Source organism: Canis lupus, chromosome 24, assembly GCF_011100685.1.
Source record: "Canis lupus familiaris isolate Mischka breed German Shepherd chromosome 24, alternate assembly UU_Cfam_GSD_1.0, whole genome shotgun sequence".
NCBI lineage: Eukaryota > Metazoa > Chordata > Mammalia > Carnivora > Canidae > Canis > Canis lupus.
This window is the reverse complement of record NC_049245.1, coordinates 33,883,448-33,908,852: the sequence shown is the minus strand read 5'-3', so window position 1 is coordinate 33,908,852 and position 25,405 is coordinate 33,883,448. Positions and strand designations below refer to the sequence as shown.

Genomic DNA, 25,405 nt, shown 5'->3' with positions numbered 1-25,405 from the left:
GAAAGAGCGGATTCCCCCCCGTCCGCCGCCCCCCACCGGGCGCCGCGCCGCTCAGGGTCCTAGTGCCCGCTGCGCTAAGCCGCAGAACCTGGCCATTTCGCTCCAAGTCCCCGGGCTCTCAAGTCTAGGAAGCTCCTGAGGATCGCACCCGCACCTGAGAACCATCCCTACACTGGAGGCCCTAGTGTGTGGCTCCCGGAGCCCAGGCCCACCTGGGCTGGAGTCTCCTAAACACCTGGGATTTATTCACTCATTCAGTCAACGCATCTTGACAGTGCTCCTGTGTTTCAGGCAACGGTACTAGGCACTGGGGATACAGCACTGACTGGCTTCCTGCCCTGGTATGGCTTAAATCCTAATAAGGAGTGAGGGGAGAAAGATCATAAGCGAGCAAACGCACAGTCAAGATAATTTGAGATTCTGGCATACGTTAAGGAGAAAAAATAGGGCCCAGGGATGACCACCAGGGCGAAGGACTAGTTTAGAGGGTGGTCTGAGAAGATCCCTCAGAAGATGTGATATTGTAACTGAAACCTCCCTGATGAGAAGGAGCCAGCTATGCAAAGATCTGAGGGAAGAGCTCTCCGGCAGAGAACATAGCAAGTGGAAAGGCCCTGGGCTGAAAAGGAGCCTGGACTGTTCAGGGAGCAGCAAGAAGGCCAGTGTGTCTGGAATAGAGTGAACAGAGGTGAGAATGATAGGAGATGAGGGAGGGGAGGAGGGCAAGTCATGTGCTCTCTTGAAGGCTTCAGAGAGGAGCCGTTGAAAGTTCTTGAGCAGAAGAGTGATGTGATCTGACTTGTGAAGACCCAACTAAGAGCAGGAGTGGAAACTGGGAGTCTAGGTAGGAGGTTCCTGTAGACCCCCATGTCAGAAGTGTTAAAAGCCAGAGTAGAGTGGTGGCAGTCATCCCATTCAAGGTATGTTTTAGAAGTAGAATCTACAAAACCTGTTGCTGAATTGGACGTTGCATGGGTGGGAAAGAGGAGTCAAAAAGGACTCCTGAAAACTGTCACACATTGCTGGTGAGAGTACAGATGGGCAGAACCACTCTGGAAAATTGTTTGATCATATCTGCTCAAGCTGAACATGCATATACCTGTCTTCCCAGCAATTCCTCTCCTAGGTATGTGCTCTGCCAAGCCACTTGTATGAATAAGTAAGATTTAATATATTTGAATATACAATATCCTACTTCTACCTATGCAATTGCTCAATTACATTTCTAATTGCATCATTAATTGCTGTACTAGGTATACGAGGTGTATGCCCTGGAAAATGGCTGCCCATGTTCACCAAAAGGTTACAAGAATGTTTATAGGAGCATTACTCATAATAGCCTCAAATTGGGAACTACCCAAATACCCATTAACCATAAAATGCATAAAGAAAAAAAATAAATGGATAAATAGTGGGACCTTGAACAGAAGAAGCCAGATGCAAGAGTACGTACTGTAAAATACCATTTAAAGTAGAAACTAGTCAAATCTGTCTAAGCTGTTAAAGTATTGGTGGTAACTCTTGGAGTGGAGGAGTAGCAATTGCAAGGGAGCAGCAGAGGGGCTTTTAGGATGCTGATTATGTTTTGTTTTTTGATCTGGATGTTGGTTACACAGTTGTGTTTGGTCTGTGGAAATTTATTGAAATGTACACTTATGACATGTGGACTTGTCTATATGTTTATTATATTAGAGCAATAGCTCTCAACTGGGGTTAGTGTTGCCCAACAGGGAACACCTGGCAATGTTCAGAGGCATTTCTGATTATCAGAACTGGAGGGCAGTGTTACGGACATCAAGGGAGTAGACGCCATTTGTGCCATCTAGGCTTGCACCAGGCCGACCTGGCCAGGAGCCATGGGTTCTCCATCACCTCCCTGCACTCCACTCCCACACTGGGACCCAATGTAGGGAGAGGAGGACTGATTCTGAGTGGGTCTGCTGTCTGTCCATGATCCCACTACCCCCTAGAGGAAGACACCAAACATTCCTATGATGTTTCCCACAACTAAAAAAATTATCTAGCCCAATATGTCAATCGTGCCCAGGTTGAGAAACTGTACAAGAATAAGGAGTTTAACTGATACCTAGATTTTAGGACCGATCAGGTTCTAAGACTGATTGGGAGCAGATGATGTCATCTTTATCTGCTCCCTATCAGTCTTAGAACCTGATCGAGGTAGTATGATAGACAGAGAACATGTTCAGAAAGTGGATCCCAAGAGTTCATTTGGACCTGTTAGGTTGAGAACCCTAAGAAGCACCTAAGGATCATGAGAGTCAGCCCTTGAACATATAAGTCAGGAGCTCAGGGAAGAGATTAAGCCTGGGGACTTAAACTTTGGAGTCTTTAATAAAGATATATAAAACTGTAAGGACTGGGTAGGATCACAGGGAAGCAGGGCAGCCCTGGTGACACATCGGTTTAGCGCTGCCTGCAGCCCGGGGCGTGATCCTGGAGACCCGGGATAGAGTCCCACGTCGGGCTCCCTGCATGGAGCCTGCTTCTCCCTCTGCCTGTGTCTCTGCCTCTCTCTGTCTCTCTCCTGCGTTGCACATGGATAAATAAATAAATCTTTTTAAAAAAATCACAGGGAAGCAGTATACACAGAGAAGTCCAAGGATTGAGCACAAGGGTATGCTATGCTATCATCTAGAGGTTAGAAAGAGGAAGATCCAGCCAGTGAGGTGGGGAGAACCAGGAATGTTCTCCAGAAACTGAGTCAAGAAAAATTTGGGAGAGAATGGCATTACCGATGGTGTCAAACAAGCTGAGAGACATGTAGGATGAGCACAGAGTGCCTGTCGCATCTGGCTACAGCAAGTTCATAGGTGGCTTTGAAGAGAATGATTTCAGTGGTATAGTGAGGTGGGAGTCAGGCTGGAAATGGTTGCAGAGAAAATGAAAATTGAAGTGGAGACAGTGAGTGGAGATTGTTCTTTGGAGAAGTTTTACTGTGGATGGGGTGAGAGGTAGAGAAATGCAACAGTATCTAGAGAGAGACTGAGGTTCGGAGGGGCTTTAAATAAGACCTATTAAGGAATGTGGGTATGCCCATGGAAATGGGTCATTATGGGTCATTCCTCGGTAAGAAATGGATGAGGTGGGGTTGAGTCCACCCAAAGGAAGCTCGGGAGGAAGTCCTCTGAGTCCCTCAAATTCCCACTTGGGCCTGAGTCCAGAAGACAATCAAATCTGAACAAGCCCATCACTTCTGCTCACCTACCCCAACCCTCAAGTCCCTCTGCTGTCCTGTGGAATCACATCCATGCTCCTCAGCCTGGCATTCATACCTTGTCCCATCTGGTCCAGACCACCATTCCTTCCTCAACCGTTCCAGAATCCTCTCTGCTCCCCTGCTATCTACCTCCTAAAACCACACATTAGAGTTCTCAGCCATTTGTAGTTCCCCCAAGCACCCCCTGCTTTTTCTCTTCTCCCCGGCATTTGCCTCAAGAGCCCACAGTCAAATCCCACTGCCACCGCTCACCAGCCATGGGACTTCCTCTGAGCTATGTAATTCTGTGAGCCTCGGTTACCTCATCTGTCAAACTGGGGAAGGGGATGATGACAATCATACTCATAAGGTAAAAGTAGTACCTATCTTCTGGGTTGTTTAAAGGATTAGCTTTGTTAACACATAAAGCGCATGAAACAGTGCCTGGCACTGACTCAGTATTGAACTAGGGGTGGCTACTATCTATCATTGTGTATATAATCCATACTCCATTTACCCACTGCCTGACCTCTGCACACTTAGGATGTTGCCTCACTATACGAGCCATACTGCAGTGTCCCTCTGTCTGTTGTTTTGTGCACATGTGTCTGAGAGATAGAGTAGGCACATTTTTAGGTTTAATGGCTTGTGGTAAAAATTATCCTTTAGGAAGACAGTCCTACTTGCATAGAAAGAAACTCTTGCCATCTTTCCAGGTTCAGTTCAAGTTCAGAAGTCATCTGAGCTGAGAAATGTTCCCTGACTTCAACCACGACATACAGCATCGCATACACACACCATTATTCTAGGATAAAGGGCCACAGGCTGCACACTCTTCAAGTGTGATCCCACCCCTACCAGACAAAGAATCACTCTGGTAACTGAGTGAGATTCTTCAGGGACTGAGCCTGGAGTCTGCATTTTAAGCAAGTTCTGAGGGTACTCTTGCGTACGTAAAGTTGGAGGACCCCAAGAGGTCCTTGAGGACAGAAACATAGTCCAACTCATCCTTTCTCAGTGTCCAGCACACAGCCTGGCTCTACTCAGGGGCTCAATAAATGTTTGATGTATGAAAAATAGGTTGGCCATTTTCCCAGCTGTAAAATAGAAGTAATCACATTTTATCTTCCAAATAGGAAGAATGAATGTTAATATTTATGAAGTGCTTAGGACACTACCTGGCACATAGTGAGCAGTCTATCAGTTACATACATGCATGTGTGCATACATACATAAAGAAAACTGCTCCTCAAGGTTAAAGAATTCAAGTTTATTAAAAACATCCAGCAAAAAAGGAAGGTGGAAAGAGGGGCCCAGCCCACCTCAACTCTTCCTTGTCCTCCAGAACAAACCCACCAGTTTGTGTCCGGCAAACTGGCTCCCTCCCCATTGGGACCATCCCTATAGGATCCACTCTGCAGTGCTGAAGCAGGGTGGGAAGCCCTAATCCTCAGGGCACTGCAAAATGTCAAAGGTCACGTAGCCCACTTCGTCCACCTGGTTCACCTCATTCCGAGAATTCACACGCCAGTAGAAGCGGTCCTGGCAGAAGTAGGCTTTCTCTGCAGGGGAACAGCAAGGACAAGGGAGGTGATGTCAACCTTCCCACAAACACATACAGAAGCAGAACAAGAGCTTTACAATCATCCCTCTTGCCCTTTCTAGATATTTCCAAGCTTTTCATATGACATCTCTGTCTCCCCCGCCCCAACAGAGATGTTGGAGGGCAGAAAACCCCAACGTCCAAAGCCCTGGCACCGAGCCTGGCACACAGTAGGTACTCAAAACAATTCATTCAACATGCATATGTTCAGCCATTCATTTCATCAAATATTTATAGTGCTCAGCACTGTTAGAGGCACCGGGGGATACAGCAGAGAAAAAAACGTAGGCATCATCTCAGTTCTGCTGCTGCTGGCACTCTCAAGGGGTAAGAGAAACAATTAACAAGCAAACGTTTAAGTAAATAAATAAATGAGACTGTGACAACATAGAAAGCTATGAAGGAAATAAAAGCAAGTAGGTGAATAACTCATGAGGGGCAGAGAAGGCCTCTTTGAAAAGGTAGCCTAAACCTCCCAGCCCCAAAGGGTAAAAGGGAGGGAGCCCAGCCATGGTCTGGGGGAGAACCTTCCGGGTGTGGGAACAAAAAGCACAGAGGCCTGGAGCTAGGAGTGACCTTGACCTGTTCAAAGAGCAGCCAGAGGCCAGGTGGGTGGTGCAGAGCAGGAACCACTGGAGTGCTGGGAGGGTATGAGGGGAAGATCAGATCCCAGTAGTTTCTTTGACCTTGGAACTGGTCTGTAGTCATTCCCAGGACCGTGGCCCTGCACTCCTACACATTCCCTACTCCTGAGAACATCCTGATGGCATTGAACAACCAGTATACCTTGGAACAGAGTATTTACAAAGGAGATGGTGAAAACTGAATATTTTGTTAGTAGAGTCAACAGAACTTGTCAACTGATTATATGTGAGCGGTGAGACAGAGAAAGTACGGGTAACTCCAGCTATCATGCCCATTTTACAGATGGGGAAATGAGGCTCCATGAGCAGCAGTGACTTGCCCAAAGATAGTTACAAATTGTTTTGTTTTTTTTTTTAATCACTGTATTTCCCATGTCAGCATGGGTGCCTGGCATATTATAGGCACTTGATAAATATTGTCTAATAAAGGAATGAGCCTCCGAGCAAACCACGTGTCCTGTACTGTCTGGGAAAGAGCTTCCAGCCAGGGAGGCAGGATATCTGGGTTCTAGTTCTGGTTGTTCCTAGTGTCCCTTCATGATCTGGGAAAGGTCTCTACATTTTTAAGGAACTTCATCTGTGCTGGGGCATTTGCCTCAGTCTCCAGAGGATTTTTTTTTTTCTCTTCTTCAGAATTTGACCAATCACCTGAGGCAGGCTAAGGTAGGAAGGGGCGGGGGTACTCCCTCCTGACCCGCGGGTCTGCAGCCCTCACCTTGGTACTGGAAGATGTCATGCGTGTTCAAGGGCACCCCGGGGTACATCTGTTCCACCGAGCCGGCGCTCCTGGGATCCACGGTCTGCGTCTTCACGTCGAAACTGCAGGAAGGTGGTGAAGAAACAGGTGGTGAAGAGACAGGTGCTGAGTTGGAGGGCGGGGTGGGCGGATGTCGCCCGATGTCCCCCTGCCGGGGGTCGGCGGTCGCCGTGACTCTCACCTCCAGAAGCGCTGCCTGCTGAACAGCAGCACCTTACCCCCGCCTTGCGGGAGGGCGCCGGTGACTTGGGTAACCTCCGGGCCCAGGCCCAGCTTGTCCAGACGCCTCGGGCCTACCACCGACGTGCCTGTGTACACCCACACTTGGCGCCCTGCAGGGGAGAAGAGCCGCGTCGGTCTGGGGGCAGGGAGTGGACACACATTGCTCTTGAATGTCAAGGAGAAGAACCCAGCGAGGCCCTTCTGCGCCCGAGGTGCCCGAGGTGCCCGCAGACTCGGTGCCCACGGAGGAGACCGGCTCCATCGGACTGTGCAAGGGGACGGTGACGATCGGCGCCAGAAGGGGGCGCCTTTTTCCTAATCCGCGTAAACTGTTTCACGGATTTATACTCGGTCTCTTGGCCCTCCTAGATTGGCGAGGATGAGGATGGCGGGAGCGGAGGAAGAAAAAGGAGGAAACTAACCAGAGAAGAAGAAAGTCTTCTTGGTGAGCCCGTCCTCAAAGGCGGAGTCCAGCTTGCGGGGCAGCGCAGGCCACGTGTCGGTGATAAGGAAGGGGCCCTGCACCCGGCGTCCCTTGCCCTTGGAGAATCGCCAGTACTTCCTGGGAATGAGAAAAGGGAGCAGCGGGGCACTGAATTTTGAACCCGAGGCCAGTGGGCGGAGAGGGGCAGGCAGATGCCCCTCCAAGTCGCCTCCCCCAGCCACACATCCAAGCCCGCTCACCCTTCCTTGAAGAAATGCAAGTAGTTCCTGATCTCCGCGATGGCGTCGAAGATGTTCACTTTGCATATATCCTCTGCCGGATCCACAGGCACTGTAGGGGCCTCAGAGGGGCCAGCAGTGGGGGGACCCGTGGGGCCAGCTGCAGGGGGGCCTGTGGGGCCAGCAGTGGGGCGCTCTGAGGGGCGGGTGGTGGGAGGACCAGTAGCGCAGACGGTGGGCGGGGCGGTGGGCGGGGCGGTTGGAGGCTGTGGCTCAGGTTCAGGGCGAGGACCTAAAGAGAGACGGGGGCATCCGGATGAGATACCTCTATTCCTGCACACATCTCTGCTGGTGGAATATATGCCACCCCAAACCCCACCAGTTAGGCGTTTAACACTCCCTCTCCTCACTTTGGGTGTTGGAACTGCCTTCCCTCAATCACACTGACAGGCCCATTCCCCACCCCACCCCTATCCATTCACCTTTCATTCTAGTCATGTTTGTCCAATCCCTGGGCTGTGTAGGAACCCACTGGGCCTTACGGACACAGGACATGCAGGAGCTCTCCCTCCCCCTCCAGGGTGGTGGGAAAGAAGTGTTTTTTGAGCGCCAAACTTACTGCTAAGAGCTTTATAAATTCGCATTAGCTCATTTGACTTAAAAAAAATACCATCAAGTAGATTCTTTAATATCTCCATTTTTTAATGAAGGAATAATATTAATGATCGTAAGTGATGATAACAAGATATTAAACACTCATACGGTGTCTACTATATGTCAGGCATTATTCTAACTCACTCAAACCTCCCAACAACCCTATGAGCAGGTGCCATTTAACAGGTGAGAAAATTGAGAGGTGAAGTAACTTCCACGGTCACCTAGCCAGGAAGTGGCTGGACTGGCTTTTGAACCCACGTCTGTCTAGACTCAGTCTAGAGTCTAGGCTCTTTATCACCATCTCCAAGCAATGACCAGGCAGCAATTGGACCCACTGGCCCCAGGCTTTCCCACAGATAAACGTTGAGGTCCCCCCTGCCCACCTCCCTCCGTTTCCCCATTGTGGGTACTGCGACAAAGCCCCGCCCCTTCCTCCATCCCTGCCCCCAACCTCACCGTACAGATGCTGGATGCCCCTCACGTCGTCTTCATGCAGGGGGGGGCCCTCGGTGAAGCTGTACATGGGGTACATGAGCGCTTCTGGCACCGATGAATGATCTAAACCCAGCGCGTGGCCGAACTCATGGGCGGCCACAAGGAACAGGCTGTATCCTGGAGGAAAGAGAGGCCCTGGGATGTGAGCCCTGGCCCTCCCTCCCCCAACACCAATGCCCCCAACCTTGGAACCCTGTTCACCTTGGTCCGGGCAGAAGCCCCACTTCTTGTCTCTGTCAAAGTTCGAAGTGGTGGCGCACCAGAGGTGCCCATCTCCGCGGCCCTCCCTGGTGCACGTCGAGTACTGCTTGCCCAGGAAGATGAAGGGGAAGACACACGGCTCCCCGGCGGAGTTGCCCCCGGTCACCGCGGAATCGACTGGAGACAGGAAGCGCCTTGGGTGAGCCAGGTGGGTGGGCCCAGTAAGGAACCAGGCGCGGGCCAAACTGGGAGCTAGATAATCCTGGTGTCCTATTTTAAAAGCCTAGGGGACGCTGGGGATGCAGCTGAGCCCGGGCTAGGGTGGTGGGCGGGGCCTACCGACCGAGACTGCAGGAGAGGCAGCAAGCCGGACTAAAAGGCCAAGCCGCAGGGGTGCGGGGTGGGGAGGGGCGGCACGTGGACGTCAGTCCGAAGGGCTGTGACCGTGGACAGAGACACCGCGGTCCTGAGGACCAGCGTGGAGTGGAGAGACAAACCGATGGGTGGAGGAGCCCCACTTCAGGGACCAATGCGAAACTAAGTGGGGCGGGCCTGAGTCTGGCAGGCGGAGCAGAGGTACCTCGGGTTGGGCAGAAGCCGTAGAGTTTGTCCTGGTCGTAGTCGGCGGTGGTGGAGCACCAGCGGTAGCCGTCCGAGCGGCCGTCGGTGGTGCACGTGGAGTAGGAGCGGCCCTCGAAGGTGAACGGAAACACGCAGGGCTTGCCGTCCCCATTGCCGTCCTGGGTGTAGAGTTCTGGGGAGACCCACACAATTACCCGAAGATGCCATGAGTATACTGACCCCCCACTCTGTGTCCCCCATCCCTCCTGTACCCATTTCACAGATGAGAAACTGGCCCCAGAGGACGAGAGGCTGACTTGCAGGCCAGGCCGCACAGCCCTAGTGGCAGAGCCGGGATGAAACTCTAGGGTTCTGGCCCCTCGAGGGGGTGGGCGCCGCTCACCCCCGCCGCGACCCCGCACTCACTCTCGCTGGGGCAGAAGCCGAACCGACGGTCGGTGTCATAGTCGGCCGTGGTGCTGCACCAGGGCGTGTCATCGGAGCGGCCGTCCGTGGTGCAGGCCGAGTAGGAGCGGCCCTCGAAGGTGAAGGGGAAGTGGCAGGGGGCGCCATCTGCGTTTCCGAAGTGGGTCGGAACCACTGCGGGAGGAGGGGGACGGGGTCAGGGTGGCCGGTGATGAGTGTGAAAAGAGAAGGGAGTGGGGGCCGGGGCGGCTCAGGATCTCACCGACGCCCTTGCCCAGAGTCCATAACTCCTCGTCGTCGAAGTGGGCGTCTCCCTGAATGCCCGGGCCGGGAGGAAAGGCGTGAGCCAGAAGCCCGTTCTTCCCATCGAAGGGATACCCATCTCCGTGCTCTGGGGAAGCAGGTGGGGAGAAGGGCGTTAGCTGAGCGCAGCTGTGCAGATTGCGCGCTGCGCACCGGCGCTGCCTCGAGTGTGGGCGGAGACCCGCCGGGAGCGGAGGTCCGAGCCTCGAGTCCCCGCGCTGTGCGGCGCCGGGCGGGAGGGGGCGCACGGGGCCAGCCGGGCCAGGCTGCGCGCACCGGGCTCAGAGCCGGTCCACCGCCCGCCCCACTCCCTCCGCGGTCCTCTCTCCGCTCTCCCGGTCCGAGACCCTCCTGGCCTTCCCCTGCTCGCGCTCTCACCCCTAACACCAAACTGAATGATGATGTCGGCTTCGGGGCCGTACACGCGAGTGAAGGTGAGCGGCGTCACCGCGCTCCAGACCGCGAAGGCTCGGGCAAAGGCGTCGTCGATCACGTCGCGGGGCAAGTCTTCCGAGTAGTTTTGTATCCTGGGCGGGGGGGGAAAGGCGGGAGGCTATAGGTCAGAAGTGAGGCCGGAGCCCGGGGCAGTAGCAGCGACACCCGGTGTGTCAGCGACCTCAGCAAGCGCAGTGCTCCCTGCGCTCCGCGCTTGCATCTACAAAGCGCCCTCAGACGCATTTTTCTCTTGGGACGCTCACAATGGCCCTAGCAGGAAGATTCAAGGGTGCGTGCGAGACCCATTTCCCTGAAGGAGAAACAGGGGCTCAGAGGTGGAGCCACTTGCCCCAGGCTGCCCATTTAAATCCAGGGACCCGTCTAAGGATGAGATCACCGCCCGCGCGGGGTCTGGCCCTCCCGCCCCGGTCCCGCGCCTCCGCGGAGCCCGGCCGCGCACCAGTAAGTGATGTCGTTGTGGTGCCACTTGAGGTCGCCCTCAAAGGTCTGGAATTTGCCCAGGTCCGGGACGCCGCAGCGCGGGGCCCGCATGGCCTCCAGGGTGGTTTTGTCCAGCTCTCCAGTCTCAGGCAGAGCCAGGCGCCTCTGGAGAAGCCGCAGCCCGCGACTCAGGGACTGCTTGTCGTTGCTCAGCTCGGCCACTTGAGTGTAGCCATAGCGAAACAGATATTCCTGTGGATGGAGGAGCAAAGATATTCCAGAGCCCTGATTCTTTCTCTGCCCTATGTGGCTGGATTGCATCTGTCCAGGCACTCAGGGACTAGAGACTACACAGGACTTTGTACCTTGGATACCTGTACTAATGCCCACCCACCCATTAACTCCCTTCCCTGTAGATATCCTCAGCTCCTTCCCAGCCTGGATGCCCCTGGCCCGTGCCTATCTCAGGGGGTCCCTAGCATTTAGCCCTGTCTAACCCCAGCCCATGCCCACTCTGGAACCCTCCAATGCACCACTACCCCCATTTTAGCCATTCCTGGCCATCACTGTCCAGAGCCTCTGCAGGACCCCCCAGGGCCTGATCCTGGACACCTCTATTCTCCAGACATGCCCATCACCCCCAGCTTGCCCCAAGGTGTCTCCTTCCAGGCCACATGCCCTCCCTGTGACTCCTGGGGAGCCAGCCCTCCCTAACTCCAGACCGGGGGATTAGCCTACCTCTGCCAGCTGCTTGTCAGTGAGATTAGTTCTCAGGTCTCCTGGAAAGACCACAACGGTGGGCTTGTGTGGTCTGGGAGCTGCAGAGCAGCAGCCCAGCACCAGGAACACCAGGACCAGGGGCTGCCTGGGGCTCATGGTGAGGGTAGTGGTGTGTCTAGCTACTAGCTGACCCTGTGAGGGGTTTAAGAAGGCACTGTTCACTGAATCAGTAACCCCGCCCCTCCCTGGCAAGTAGGGGCTGACTCAGGGGATGGGGTGTGTTGGGGAGGGGGGCGGCCCCAGCATGAGAAGGCAAAGAAAGGGCTTACACCACGTCCTCCTCTACCCCCTGCCCACAGTTCCCACTGCCGAGTCAGGCAGGACCCCCGACCCACAGGAAACCACAGGCCCATAGGGGAAGGGTTGGGTTTTGCAAACTGCAGAGCTTGTGGGAACTGAATGAAAGCAAGGGAGAGAGTTAAGGCTACAGGACTCCCTGAGCTCACCACCCAAAGGCCCTAAGTGGTCAGCCTAAGGGCAAGGGATGGAAGTTTCCCCAAGGCCTCTTCCTGAGCCCAGCAATCCCCCTTCCCACACTGCTGGGCTCCATCCTCTTTTCCCCTCCCTGGAAGCCTTGCTCATCAGCTTCCTCCCCCTACCCCACCTCAAGGCGGAAGGAGTGTGCTCCCTCAGGCAGGGATTGGGGAATTCCAGCGCAGCAAGCCCTGTCTTCCAAGGGGAGTAAAGGGGGAAGTGCAGGGCATCTGGAAACCAGCAGACAGGCTTCACTCTTCTCCAGGGCTCCAGGCAGATGTCCTCCACTCACTCTGAATTTGCTTCCTCAACTGTAAAAAAAGGGCCCTTTGTCCCTAAATTGATGTGAGGACAAAATGAGATCAAACACAGAAAATGCTTACCGCAGTGCACGTCGCAAGTCCCCAATAATGGCCATGGTCGCTTTTAATTACAGGTCAAGACAGGGATTCCAACTTGGGATCAGGAGATTGGGGACTTGGACTCCAATCTGCCCCGTGTGACTTACAACAAATGCCTTCTTATCTCTCTAGGTTTGGGACTCTTCAACTGCAAAACGGGGCAGGGCGGATGATGGCGTTGAGGGGTAGGTGGCTTTCAGTTCTCCAGCCCCTTCTGCACTGAGCACGGAGCTTCAGCCCCAAAGTTTCCCCAGTATGGGTCCCTCCCTTCTCTCTTCCCCACCAGCCCCTTTAAGGAAGGGTCTGTGTTTGCCTTCCTGGAGGCATCACTTGGGAAAGGCAACATAACAACCCAAGAAGTGGGGTGCCTGGGTTGCTCAGTTAAGCATCTGCCTTCAGCTCAGATCTTGATCCCGGGGTCCTGCGATACAGCCCTGTATCAGGCTCCCTGCTCCATGAGCAGCCTGTTTCTCCCTCTGCCTGCCGCTCCCCCTGCTTGTGTTCTCTCTCTCTCAAATAAATAAATAAAATCTTAAAAAAAAAAAACAAGAATATGGATTTAAAGGGCTCACTATGTGCCAGGCACTTTCTTTTTCTTCTTCTTTTTTCTAAAAAATTTTATTGGGCAGCCTGGGTGGCTCAGCAGTTTAGCACCGCCTTCAGCCCAGAGCCTGATCCCGGAGACCCGGATCCAATCAAGTCCGACATTGGGCTCCCTGCATGGAGCCTGCTTCTCCCTCTACCTGTGTCTCTGCCTCTCTCTCTCTCTCTCTCTCTCTCTCCCTCTCTCTCTCTGATTTCATGAATGAATAAATAAAATCTTTTTAAAAAATATTTATTTATCTGAGAGAGAGGGAGAGCATGAACAGGGGGAGGGGCAGAGGGAGAGGCAGAGGGACAAGCAGACTCCTAACTGAGCATGGACCTGATGCAGACTCCATCCCAGGACCTGAACCCAAGTCAGATGCTTAACCGAGTCACCCAGGCACTCCTGCTGGGAACTTTCTATGCTTATCTAATAAATGAATCTGTGAGGTGAAGATACTTCTCTTATAGGAAAATTGAAGCTCTAGAATTCACGAATTAATGAGCATTGGCTTTGGAGTCACCCAGCTGTGTCGCCTTGAGCAAGTCACTTCACCTCAGAGCCATATTAATCATCTATTTCTTTTTTAAAAAAGATTTTATTTATTTATTCATGAGAGACACACAGAGAAAGAGAGAGGCAGAGACACAGGCAGAGGGAGAAGCAGGCTCCATGCAGGGAGCCCGACCTGGGACTCAATCTGGGGTCTCCAGGATCACACCCTGGGCTGAAGGCGGCGCTAAACTGCCGAGCCGCCATGGGGCTGCCCTAATCATCTATTTCTCGAGATTCACTGTGTGGAGTACTGCAAAAACTTCCCTATAAGCATCTCATTTCATCCCCACCACCATCTGTAGGTAGGTTTATTTATTGTTTTTTAAAGATTTTATTTATTTATTCATGAGAGACACAGAGAGGGAGGCAGAGGGAGAAGCAGGCTCCTTGCAGGGAGCCAGATGCAGGGCTTAATCCCAGGATTCCAGGATCACCACCTGAGCCAAAAGCAGATGCTCAACCACTGAGCCACTCAGGTGCCCCTGTGAGGTAGATTTAATGAGCACCCTTCCTACTTTTAGAGGAGGACACTGAGGTTCAGAGCAGTTAAAGAACTTGCTTATGACCACACAGCAAGTTAGTTCACCAAACCAAGATTCAAGCCTAAGGCTGCACAGTTCTGAAGTCTTTTTTTGTTTGTTTGTTTTTTAATTGTTGTTCAATTTGAACCAGTTCTGAAGTCTTTCATCTTCATCACCATTTACCGAGGAGTGAGATGGCCAGAGGAGGAGGGGAAGGAGCTCGGGGAAGAGAGACCAAAAACTCAACGCTTTCTCCCCTGATCCCCTGAACCCACCCAAGAACAGAGCAGGCTCAGGCCTTTGGGGAATCAGAGGTTAGGACAAGGTACCTAGGGGGACCATATTCTATTCCAGAATTGAAAGTGTGTAGTCATCGAGCAATATCATTTTATTTTTTGAAAGATTTCATTTTTTTATTTGAAAGAGAGAGCACAAGGAGGGGCAGAGGGAGAGAGAGAGAAGCAGGCTCCCTAGTAACAAGGAGCCTAATGCAGGACTCAATCTGAGGACCCTGGGATCATGACCTGAGCTGCAGACAGACATTTAACCGACTGAGCCATGCAGATGCTCCAAGCAATATATCATTTTAGAGATGGAAATAAAGAGACTCTCAATCAAGGGGGTCTTCATCTGGTGGCAGACTCAAGCTTTAGAAGATTCCATGAATCACTCCCAACTTGCCATCAACGGTTTAAAATATGTTATATCAGGGATCCCTGGGTGGCTCAGCAGTTTAGCGCCTGCCTTTGGCCCAGGGTGCGATCCTGGAGTCCCAGGATCGAGTCCCGCGTCGGGCTCCCGGTGCATGGAGCCTACTTCTCCCTCCTCCTGTGTCTCTGCCTCTCTCTCTCTCTCTGTCTATCATAAATAAATAAATAAATAAATAAATCTTTAAAATAAAATAAAATAGGGATCCCTGGGTGGCGCAGCGGTTTGGCACCTGCCTTTGGCCCAGGGCGTGATCCTGGAGACCCAGGATCGAGTCCCACGTCGGGCTCCCGGTGCATGGAGCCTGCTTCTCCCTCTGCCTGTGTCTCTGCCTCTCTCTCTCTCTCTCTGTGTGTGACTATCATAAATAAATAAAAATTAAAAAAATAAAATAAAATAAAATATGTCATATCTATGTATATATGTTGTGTTTCTCAAATTTAACACTATTGACATTTGGGGGCGGATAATTATTTGTTTTGAGGGTCTGTCCTGTGCATCATAGGATGTTTAGTAGCATCCCCAGCCTCTACCCACTAGGTGCCAGGAGCACCTCCCCCTGCCAGTTGTGACAACCAGAAATGTTGCCAAACATTGCCAAACGTCCCCTAGATGGGTGGGAGGGGCAAAATCACCACCAGTTGAGAACCACTAATATATGTTGATTTTTTATATAAAGGACCCAAAGCTTTTCTCATATATCCAAACCGTTGATAATGATCCTTAAATATTCAGGTATTTGTTGAGTTTTTATGGGCCAGACATTGTGCTAAAAATTTGGGAATACTGTAGTGACCAAAATGTGGTCATGGAACTGAGCCCAGTAGGGAAGAAACTGAATAATTAATTACCAGAGAGACCAACATCACAAGGGGATGGTGTACTAATCTACTCCAATTACCCCCATCAGGCAGATGAGGAAACTAAAGCCCAGAGTAGAGAATTTACCTCTCTTGGGTCACAGAGCAAGGACAGCATGAGTGGCACAATAAGGAGTGGTAGCAATGAGCCTGCCTTGCGAGCCAGCCAAGCGACTGAAGTTCTAATCTCAGTTCTGGCACCAATTTGCTGTGTGATCTGGGCAATTGGCATAACCTGTCAATTTCCCCAGATTACATCTGGGTATTTACATCTGTAAAGTGGGTATTAGCATTACCCTCAGTTTCCCCATCTGTAAAATGGGGGTAATAATAGGAGGTAATACCTCATTGTAAGGGTCAAATTAACGCATATAAAGTGCCTGTCATATGGTAGTAAGTGCTTGCTGCTGTTTTAATTATGTTGGCCTCCAGGCTGTTTTTACCAAATGCGGGGGCAGGAGGAGAGCACCCAGCCAGGAACCCCTGGCTTGATTCCTGGAGTCAATCCAAACAAGAACCCTCCTTTCCTCACCCCCTTCCAACTTCCTCCTTTACCCACTGGCAACCCAGCCCCCATCAAGAGGAACTTAGGAGAGTGTGGCTTTCAACACAGCAATGGCAGGAAGTGGTTCTGGTTACCACATCCCCTTCCCCACTTCCCTCAGCCCCTCCTTCCAACACCACAAGTTTAGCCAAGGCCCCAGGAAAGGAGGCAGAGAGCAGGATATTCCTCCAGGTGGTTACCCCTTGACCCTGACCTGAGGTCATAGCATGGACTTTACACCCCTCCCCCAGGTGGAGGTCCCATAAGATGGGGAGGGGGCTGTTCCTCAAGCCCTGAGTCACCAGCTGGATGACACAGCCCCACAGGCAGGCTGCTGTTAGTAACACCAGGCCCCCAGACCCGGGTCAGCCTCACGAGGTGAGGAACCTCTCCCCCAGTGTAGGATGGGGAATTTCCAAGCCTGTTCCTCCTGAACCTGCCAAGGATGGGAGGGGCAGCCAGGCCTGAGGTGCCCTGGCAGGAAATGGGAAAGACACTTGTGCGTGTCTGTGATGAAGCAGAAAGGTGTATACACTGCAAGACACTGCCCCAGGGAAGAGCATCACCCAAGTACCCACCGCCACCCACAAACGTACCTACCATCCCTAGCCCCAGGGTAGTGGCAATCACCGGGCTCTTGTAGGCCTTAGTAATAATGTCTTGCCTCCCACTTGTCTCTACTGAGCTCCTTCAAAAGGAAACCATATAGTAGAGACTTTGGAATCAGACCTTCTGGGTTCAAATTCCAGCTCCTACTACATCTGGTGGTGTGACCTTAGATAAGTCACTTTGCTTCTCTGTGTCTCCACAGCCTCAGCTGTAAAATGGGGGGAGAATAGCCCTCACTCAAAGGGTCATGGTGAGGATTAAATGCTATTATACATAGCAAGTTTTTGCACACAATAGGTACACCTACCAGAAAAACATGTTAGCTGTCATGATTCTGTTACTCTAATGTTCTCTCCTTTATGAATTAGGATTCACGGTGAGGAATCTGTGAGGCTCAGGGAGTTGCCCAAGTCCATGCAGCTAGCCAAGGGCAGGCCTGGGATTCCATCCAGACCTGACCCCGGCACCCTGTTCTTTCCATCACATTTGGCATGGGCCGATAGCCACCCCGGTGGCCAACAATTCTGATAGTCAATGCACAGCCCACTTAATGCTTTATCCAGTGCTGTCATGTACCTTATCCCATCTGATTTGCACCAAATGGCAGAACTTCTTAACATTTTATTAGAACCTGAGCTTTCCTGGAAAGCCGAGACTGTAGCCCATTTCCAAGGTGACAGACCCAAGGCTGAGAAAAATGCTTCAAGTTGCTCACTGTCACATAGCTGGTGAGTGACAGAGCTCCTGCGCAAGCTTTCTGACTCCAAATCCCGTGCTAAGATCAGGTCACTGGATCTGACAAGAAGGAAGTCTGTGGGGAAAGCAGCCCCAGCATGGGGTGGAGTGCCCAGAAGTCAAGCTGGAGAGACCAATAGACAGAACAGGTGTGGAGTATTTGGGTGGGTCCTATAGGGGGAAATAATTGGGGGAATAAAAAGGAAAGTGAAAGATTAAGGTAGCTGGACAGGGCAGAGAACAGTGTAAGGGAGTTTCCATTATGGTGAGAGGTTCATGTCTTCAAGAGGGGATAATCCTGTGGAGGGAGAGTTGTACCAATTGAGGGGGAAAGAGGATGAGCCTGGGACTGGCAGCCCCTGTCAGTGTATTCCCACTGGCTATGCATGGGTTCCAGCAAAACAGGTGCAGCCCCCCAAATACACATTTAGAAGATTCTTTGGTTGTTTTTTAGATTTAGACTATTTTTTTAGAGCAGCTTTAGTGGGTTCACAGCAAAACTGAGAAGAATGCACAGAGAATTCCCATATACCCCCTGCCTCCACATATGCACAGCTTCCCACATTATCAATGTACATTCGTTACAATCCATGAACCTGCATTGACACATCATTATAACCCAGAGTCCTCAGTTTACGATTAGGGGCTCATTCGTGGTGCTGTACATTCCATTGGGTTTGGACAAATGCATAATGGACAAATGCATAATGACATGCATCCATCATTATGCTCTCATACTGGGTAGTTTCACTGCCCTAAAAATCCTCTGGACTCAGCTTATTCATTCCTCCCCTCCACAAAGACTGTTTTCGATATTTGAAAAAAAAAAATCCTTTAAGTAGCCACCATGGGAAATATTGGATCTTTGGTGAACTTCCTTATATAGTCATTTCAGGGTTTAGTGTTGTTTTACTCTGACATATGGGGAAGGGCATCATATTCTCAGGGATAGCAGCCCCTAAAAGTCTAAATCTGGTCCTGTTCACAATGGGGAGGGGGTTGGGGAAAGCCCTAATCCTTGGAAATTCCAGGTTAAACATTTAGTGGTCAAACATTAATCCTAGGTTAAACATTCAGGCAGTGCTGGCCTGAATTGAGAGCCCTGGGGACCAGAGGGGGAGGGAGAAGTCCACACTGCACACAGGGAAACTGGTGACTTCTTTGCTGCATTTCTAAACCTGGGTTGAGCCCCTACTCTTGGCCAGGCATGCTTTCTCATGCATCTTCTAGTTCAGCAGTTCTCCAAGTGTAGTCCCAGGACCAGCAGCATCAGCACCACCAGGAATTTGTTAGAAATGCAGATTCTCAAATGCTCCCACCCCAGAATTACTGAATCAGCACCCCTGGGTGGGACCCGGCACTCTTTGTTTTAAAATGTATGCTCAAAGGGGTGGCTGGGTGGCTCAGTTGGTTAAGCATCCAACTCTTTTTCTTTTTTTTAAGATTTTACTTTTTTATTCATAAGAGACACAGAGAGAGAGGCAGAGACAGAGGCAGAGGGAGAAGCAGGTTCCCTGCAGGGAACGTGATGCAGGACTGATCCCAAGACCCTTGGATCATGCCCTGAGCTGAAGGCAGACACTCAACCACTGAGCCACCCAGGTGCCCAAGCATCCAACTCTTGATTTAGGCTCAGGTCAGGATCTCCAGGTTGTGAGATCAGCCCCTCCTCAGGCTCTGGGGTGGGAGGTGGAGGAGGTCCTTGCTCAGCAGGGAGTCTGCTTGGGGATTCTCTCCCTCCCCCCTCCCCCTACTCACACTCTGTCTCTTTCTGTATAAATAATTAAAATCTTAAATAAATAAATAAATAAATAAGGTCGGAATCTTCGTCTTTCTGACTGTAAAGCTGATGCTCCTCACTACAGCATTATAATGAGAGATGACTTCAAATATTTAACAACCGGGACCCTGACCAATCAGACTGATTCTATCCAAGGAGCTTTAGGAGGCCCCTCATTGGGTGGAGAGGTGGAAGGGGAGAATGATCATTATTAACCCTTTTGTTCTTTGTTCTGTCATTCTAGGAGTCTGGGAGAAGGGACTAGAGCTCTGGGGCATTTAGAAGGTTCAAAGTACCACCTGTTATCGATGGGTAGGTAAGGAAATTTTTCAGCATTTTAATAACTGGTGCTTACCACTGAACACCAGCCCTGAGTTTTAGTCTGCTTCCCAGGGGAGGTTCCTGAAGCTTGCACACTGGGTAGAGGGCCTGGAGCTAAACAGTCCAAAAGAGATCACAGGTATAACAAATGTCTTATGAGAATACATGTTCAACAGTGCTTCTCAAATTTGGCTGCACATGGGAGTCTCCTAGGATTTTCTTTTGACTAATGATGCCTGGGTTTCATCCCCCCAGAGACTCTGACTTAATTGGTCTGGGTTGCAGCTTGGGCATCGGGCGTTTTTTGTTTTTTGTTTTTTGTTTTTTGTTTTTTTTAAGAGAACAATCCTATACAGGTTCCCTGAAGCCTGGGAGACCTTCCAGATTAAGAATCCCTGGTTTGCATTGGTATTTCCCAAGGCTGAGGACTTTTTAAAAAAATACAGATTCTCAAGAGATTCGGATTCAGTAATCAGTGGGGCCTGGACCTGGGCGTTAGCAAGCCCCTCTGGTATAGAAACCAGTGACAGGGACAGCCCCTGCAGGCCGCAGCAACTGAGAGAGGCTCAGAGATTCTAACCCCTCTCTCCCAGCCCACCCCCAACTAGTTGAAGCAACCAAGAACATTTTGCCAGTAAGTATCCAGAACCAATTTCCGCAGTTCTTCCTTCCCCTGTGCTGCAGAGACATTGCTTCAAAGAACATGCTCTGAAACAGTCTAAGACACCCTCCCGCGAGAGCCGTTTCCTGGTTGCGTGGCGGCAGCAGAGCCGGAGGCCTGCTCTCATTTGCCTTTCTTTCCCATTAATCCTGGGACACCCTCATTTAGATGCGATCTGCATACATTTGCATATTGAATTCCAGTGCCCCCTCCTCCTCCACCGCCCAACCCAGTGGCAGGTTGGCAGGGTGGGAGGCAATAAAACGAATGTATTCCCGGAGCCCGCTGAGATGTGTTTGAACCTCACGCAGCGCTGGGACTTTGATACACCTGAAGCGGGTTGCCAGGTTGAAGGGAAGACAGCTCACAGGCTCAGCGTGGATGCAGCAGGAAGGCAGACCCAGGAGGCCTCCTGGGGTCTAGAACCAGCAGTTCCACCCAGCTCCTGATGAGAGGCAATGCGGAATTTCTTCAGTGGGAAAAGATGAGAGCAGCAGTAGTTGGGGAGGGGCTTTCCCTTTCAGGGAGGCAGGTGAGCTGCCTTCACAACTTCAGAGAGGGCCTGGCTTGGAGACCGCTGGTAAAGTTCTGCCAGCTTTGACCACCAGCTCTGTGAAGCTGCAGCCAGGCGACAGCTGGTCCCACAGGCCTGGATTTGAACTCTATATCTTTGGGTAAATGACTTCCCCTCCCTAAACCACATTTTCCTCATCTTTATAATGGGAATAATAAGCTAATTGGGAGCCACGGCTTTATCTGATGATTCAGTAATGGAATATCTTTCCCAGGCCCCTTCGGAGGTTGGGAAGGAATCTGCAAACAGGTGCAGGTGGAAGGTAGCATGGGGAGCCCAGCAGCCCCACCAGTCCTCACGGACTGTCCCTGCAGTGTGGTTCCAGCCAGGCTCGAGGCTAACCAGATTCCCTTGCTTCTCACTCACTTTCCTAGTTTGGTCTTGAGCCTTCACATCACTGCTGGGAGCCTCCGGAATGCTACCGGATACCTTTCTTTTCACTTAAGGCAGCCCCGACCAGTTGTGACTGCTTGCTGTCAGGGGCCCCAATTGACACAAGGGCCATTCTGTTCCTTCTCAACACCCTGAGTTGCTTTGATTGAAAGCTCCACCATCTGGGTTTGCCAAAGCCTCCCAGATAGGGCGTCCTGCAGTTCCCAGGGGCAACTCCACTGCCACCTGGTCATTCACTCCTCTCTAGCCCTGCTCCTCCCTCCAGGCTCCCCTGCCTGCTTCTGTTCTATTCATAGCACTCTCTCCTCCCTGCTCTTCCCAGTTTCCAAACCATCTGGATAGACTCCTAGAGTGCCTGCCCGCACCCCATTCCCCTGTCATCCAAACAGTTTACAACCTGTATAATCCTTTTAAATCCAACCCCTGGGGGTTGGATAGACTGGGGATGCGTACACAACAGACATTTATTTTCTCACAATTCTGGGAGGCTTGAAGTTCAAGATCAAGGTGTCAACAGAGTTGGTGACTTTTTTTTTTTAAGATTATCTATTTATTTATTTGAGAGAGCAGGAGTAGTGGTGAGGAGCAGAGTGGGGAGCAGCAGAGGGAGAGGGAGAAGCAGGCTCCCTGCTGAGCAGGGAGCTCAATGACTTGGGACTCAATCCCTGGACCCTGAGATCATGACCTGAACCAAAGGCAGACGCTTAACCAACTGAGCCACCCAGGGATCCCTTATGGGTTATTTCTAAGGCCTCTCTCCTTGGCTAGTAGCCAGCTGTCTTCTCCCTGTGACCCTACATGGGCTCCTCTCTGTAGCTGTGTATCCTCATTTCCTCTTACAAAACGCCAATCATACTGGATTAGGATCCACTCTAATGACCTTGTTTTAAATTAATTACCTCTTTTAAAAAATATTTTATTTATTTATTCACAAGAGACACAGAGAGAGAAGCAGAGACACAGGCAGAGGGAGGAGCAGGCTCCCCTGCCTGATGTGGGACTCAATCCCAGGACCCCGGGATCACGACCTGGGCCAAAGGCAGACCTTCAACCACTGAGCCACCCAGGCACCCCAATTTAATTACCTCTTTAAAGACCCTGTCTCGGGATCCCTGGGTGGCGCAGCGGTTTGGCGCCTGCCTTTGGCCCAGGGCGCGATCCTGGAGACCCGGGATTGAATCCCACGTCGGGCTCCCGGTGCATGGAGCCTGCTTCTCCCTCTGCCTGTCTCTCTCTCTCTCTCTCTCTCTCTGTGAGACTATCATAAATAAATAAAAATTTAAAAAAAATAAAGACCCTGTCTCTAAGTATAGCCTCATTCTGAGGTCCTAGGAGTTAGGACTTGGACATATGAATGGGGAGAAGGGAGCAGAATTCAGCCTGGAACACCCTCCTCCATCCTCTGCATTCTCACTGCTGCTGCTGGAGCTTCAGCCCTACTGTTTCTCACCTGCTAGTGCACTACTAGCTCAGCTCCTCTAGCCAACCCCACCCCCAGCACCCACATACTCTAGATTCCTCTCCTCCATCAGCTCTCCCTGACCGTGCCTCAGAAATCTTCCATGTCCCCTAGCATCTCCAGAAAAAAGACTGAACTCCTTAGCCTGGCACCCAAGGCCCTTCAGAACCTGGCACAACCTCCTTCAAGAATCATCATGGTGACCAGGGCCAGGAAAAATGGGCACGCTGTCTAGCGCCTTGCTGGTGTCATTCATAATTTATGAAAACAAAGCAAAACAACCAAGTGTTAATTCGTGGACCTACAGCTTTGGCATCACCTGGGAGCTTGTTTGAAATGCGGAATCTTAGGCTGGGGCCCCAGACCTGCCAAATCAGAATCTGCATCACGTGCACAGACCCCAAGCAAAACTGGGAAGCTTACAAACAGCAATGGTATCCAGAGAGGGACTCACAGGAGTGAGACCTTTGATCACCTTGTTGGGTCAGAAACTTGTTTCTGTCCTAACAGAAATATCCAATTCCCAGGAGTCTGGGATGTATAGCAGATGATGATTCTGAACAAACAAATGAACTTGACTTCCCAGGGCTATTAGGAATGCCTAACTCGCAAGTATGAACAAATGAAAAGGTTGCTGGGAATGGTCCCCTGATGGAAAAGGCAAGATTCTTGTTGCTTCTTCCCATTCAGCAAGCATTTATTGAGGCTCTGCTGAGTGCCAGGTTGAATGTTGGGTGTCAGGCAGGTGTGTGGAATGAAAGGAAACAGGAGTTTTATTCTGTAGGAGTTCACAAACCAGGAAGGGAGAGAGATCACAAACACATGTACCCACTCCCATTTCTCCTCCACACCCCTTACTTCAGTTCATAGAGGACATCACGCTCTGGACCCTGGAGTGCACTCTCTGATTCCCCCTGCCCCCGCCCCAAATCCTTCCCACACCTCCCCCTCCTTGCTCTCCCCCTGTGTCTGGCTCAATCTTATTCATCTTTTAGATTTCAGCTGAGATGTCATTTCTTCCAGGAAAATACTGCTGACCACCCCAACCTGGGAGGTGGGGCTCTTCTGTGCTCTCATGATTCCCCTCAACCCACCACTTCCCGTACTGTGGCATTTTTCATCATTCAGAGTGAATTTCCTGTTTATTCTTCTATCTCTCTTCACAGGCTGAGATATAGTTATGAGGACAGGACCCTTATCTGCTGTGTTCATTATATTTGCAAGTATTTAAGCATAGAAAAAAATAATAATGCTAGTCTGTTTTTTTTAATTCATACTATGTGCCAGGAACCGTCCTAAGTATTTATATGTGTTAACTCATTTAATCCTCACAACTACCCAGTGAGTGGGTGCTATTGGTTTTCCCATTTCACAGATGAAGAGATAGAGACACAGAAGTTAACTAGCTCACGCAAGGAAACACAGCTATTAAGCAGCAGAGTAGGGATTCAAACCTAGGCAGTCTGACTCCAGAGTCTGCATATTGGAAGAGGGAGTGATAAATTCTAAGGAGAAGTCAGAAATCAGGGAAGTCTTCAGGAGCAACACTTGAGCCCAGTTTTGAAGAATGCATAGAAGTTTGCCATGTAGAAAAGGAGTGGGGGGTGGGAGCATTTGCCGACTGGACAACCTCCAATTTGTCAATGCACAGCATCTTCCTAAAGGGCAAAGGGAAAGCAATTGACAGCACTCCAGATACTGGCCTGGGAGGGTCAGACAGTGACTGTCTTAGCGTCCAGTTTCAGCCTGAGTCATGCATGAGTGGGTCGAGGCAAGTTACACATGCCCTAGGGTTCTGGTCCTTCAGTCTCTGCGTGGGTGAGAAGTACACTCCCCTACCCTCTTGCCTCAAGATGCAAGGCTTAAAAAAAAAAAAAAAAAAAGGTTCCAGGCCTACTCCTGAACCATGCCCCAGTTCCTTGCAGGGATTGCCTCACCACCTCAGAAGGAAGGGCCCAGCAGGCACACCTCCAGGCAGGTACAGACCCAGGATAGCCCTGGAACCTGTGGGAAGAGTCCAGGAGTTTCCCCAAAACCCCTACTCAGACTGTCCTCAGCCTGACTTTACAGACTCTGGGAGCCTCCTCTGGCTCAGGTATCTCTCAACCTTTATTTTTGTTTTTTTTGTTTTTGTTTTTAATTTTTTATTTATTTATGATAGTCACACAGAGAGAGAGAGAGAGAGGCAGAGACATAGAGGGAGAAGCAGGCTCCATGCACCGGGAGCCTGATGTGGGATTCGATCCCGGGTCTCCAGGATTGCGCCCTGGGCCAAAGGCAGGCGCCAAACCGCTGCGCCACCCAGGGATCCCTCTCTCAACCTTTAAAGCCCCAGAATACTTTTAGGAAATTGGATCCCAAGAAAACCTCAGGATATAAGGCAAATTAAGAGGTGTTCTTCAGCTCCCCACTGCCATCAACCCTGTCCTTGGGAGAGCCCCTGAGACCTGACCTAGCCCAGCTACTTCTTTTTACTATCAGGAAAACAGACGCTGGAGGAAGGAAAAAATTTGCCAAGAACACAGGAAGAGTCAGGCCTGGCACCTGGGTGGCAACTTGTTGCAGGGTTCTTGTCTCACAGAGTTGAAGAATGAATCTCAGGGACACAAAAGGGTGAAGTGAAAGTTTATTAGTGAAGAGGAGAACAGAAAGGAAAGAAAGAAAAAACTCTTTTGGAGTGAGAGAGGCTCCCAATGGGTTGCCACTCAGGGCTTTTATGGTGGGTCTTTTATAGAAAACTGATCAGAGACCTTGGTAAATATCTTGTCTATAACATTTATCACAAACAAGATGAATTTGTAAATATCATGAAAATATCC

The 25,405-nt window shown here is 50.9% G+C and overlaps 1 protein-coding gene across 1 annotated transcript; it reads right to left on the bottom strand.

Moving 5' to 3' along the window:
* Nucleotides 1–4,660: 4,660 nt before the first annotated feature.
* Nucleotides 4,661–11,522, bottom strand: MMP9 (matrix metallopeptidase 9). Its single transcript, NM_001003219.2, is given in 13 exon segments — nt 4,661–4,779; nt 6,180–6,283; nt 6,403–6,553; nt 6,866–7,005; nt 7,128–7,398; nt 8,220–8,375; nt 8,460–8,636; nt 9,040–9,213; nt 9,447–9,620; nt 9,709–9,837; nt 10,128–10,276; nt 10,645–10,877; nt 11,364–11,522. Coding segments are annotated over 13 exon segments (2,115 nt in total). The 5' UTR covers nt 11,502–11,522.
* Between the last annotated feature and the right edge of the window lie 13,883 nt (nt 11,523–25,405).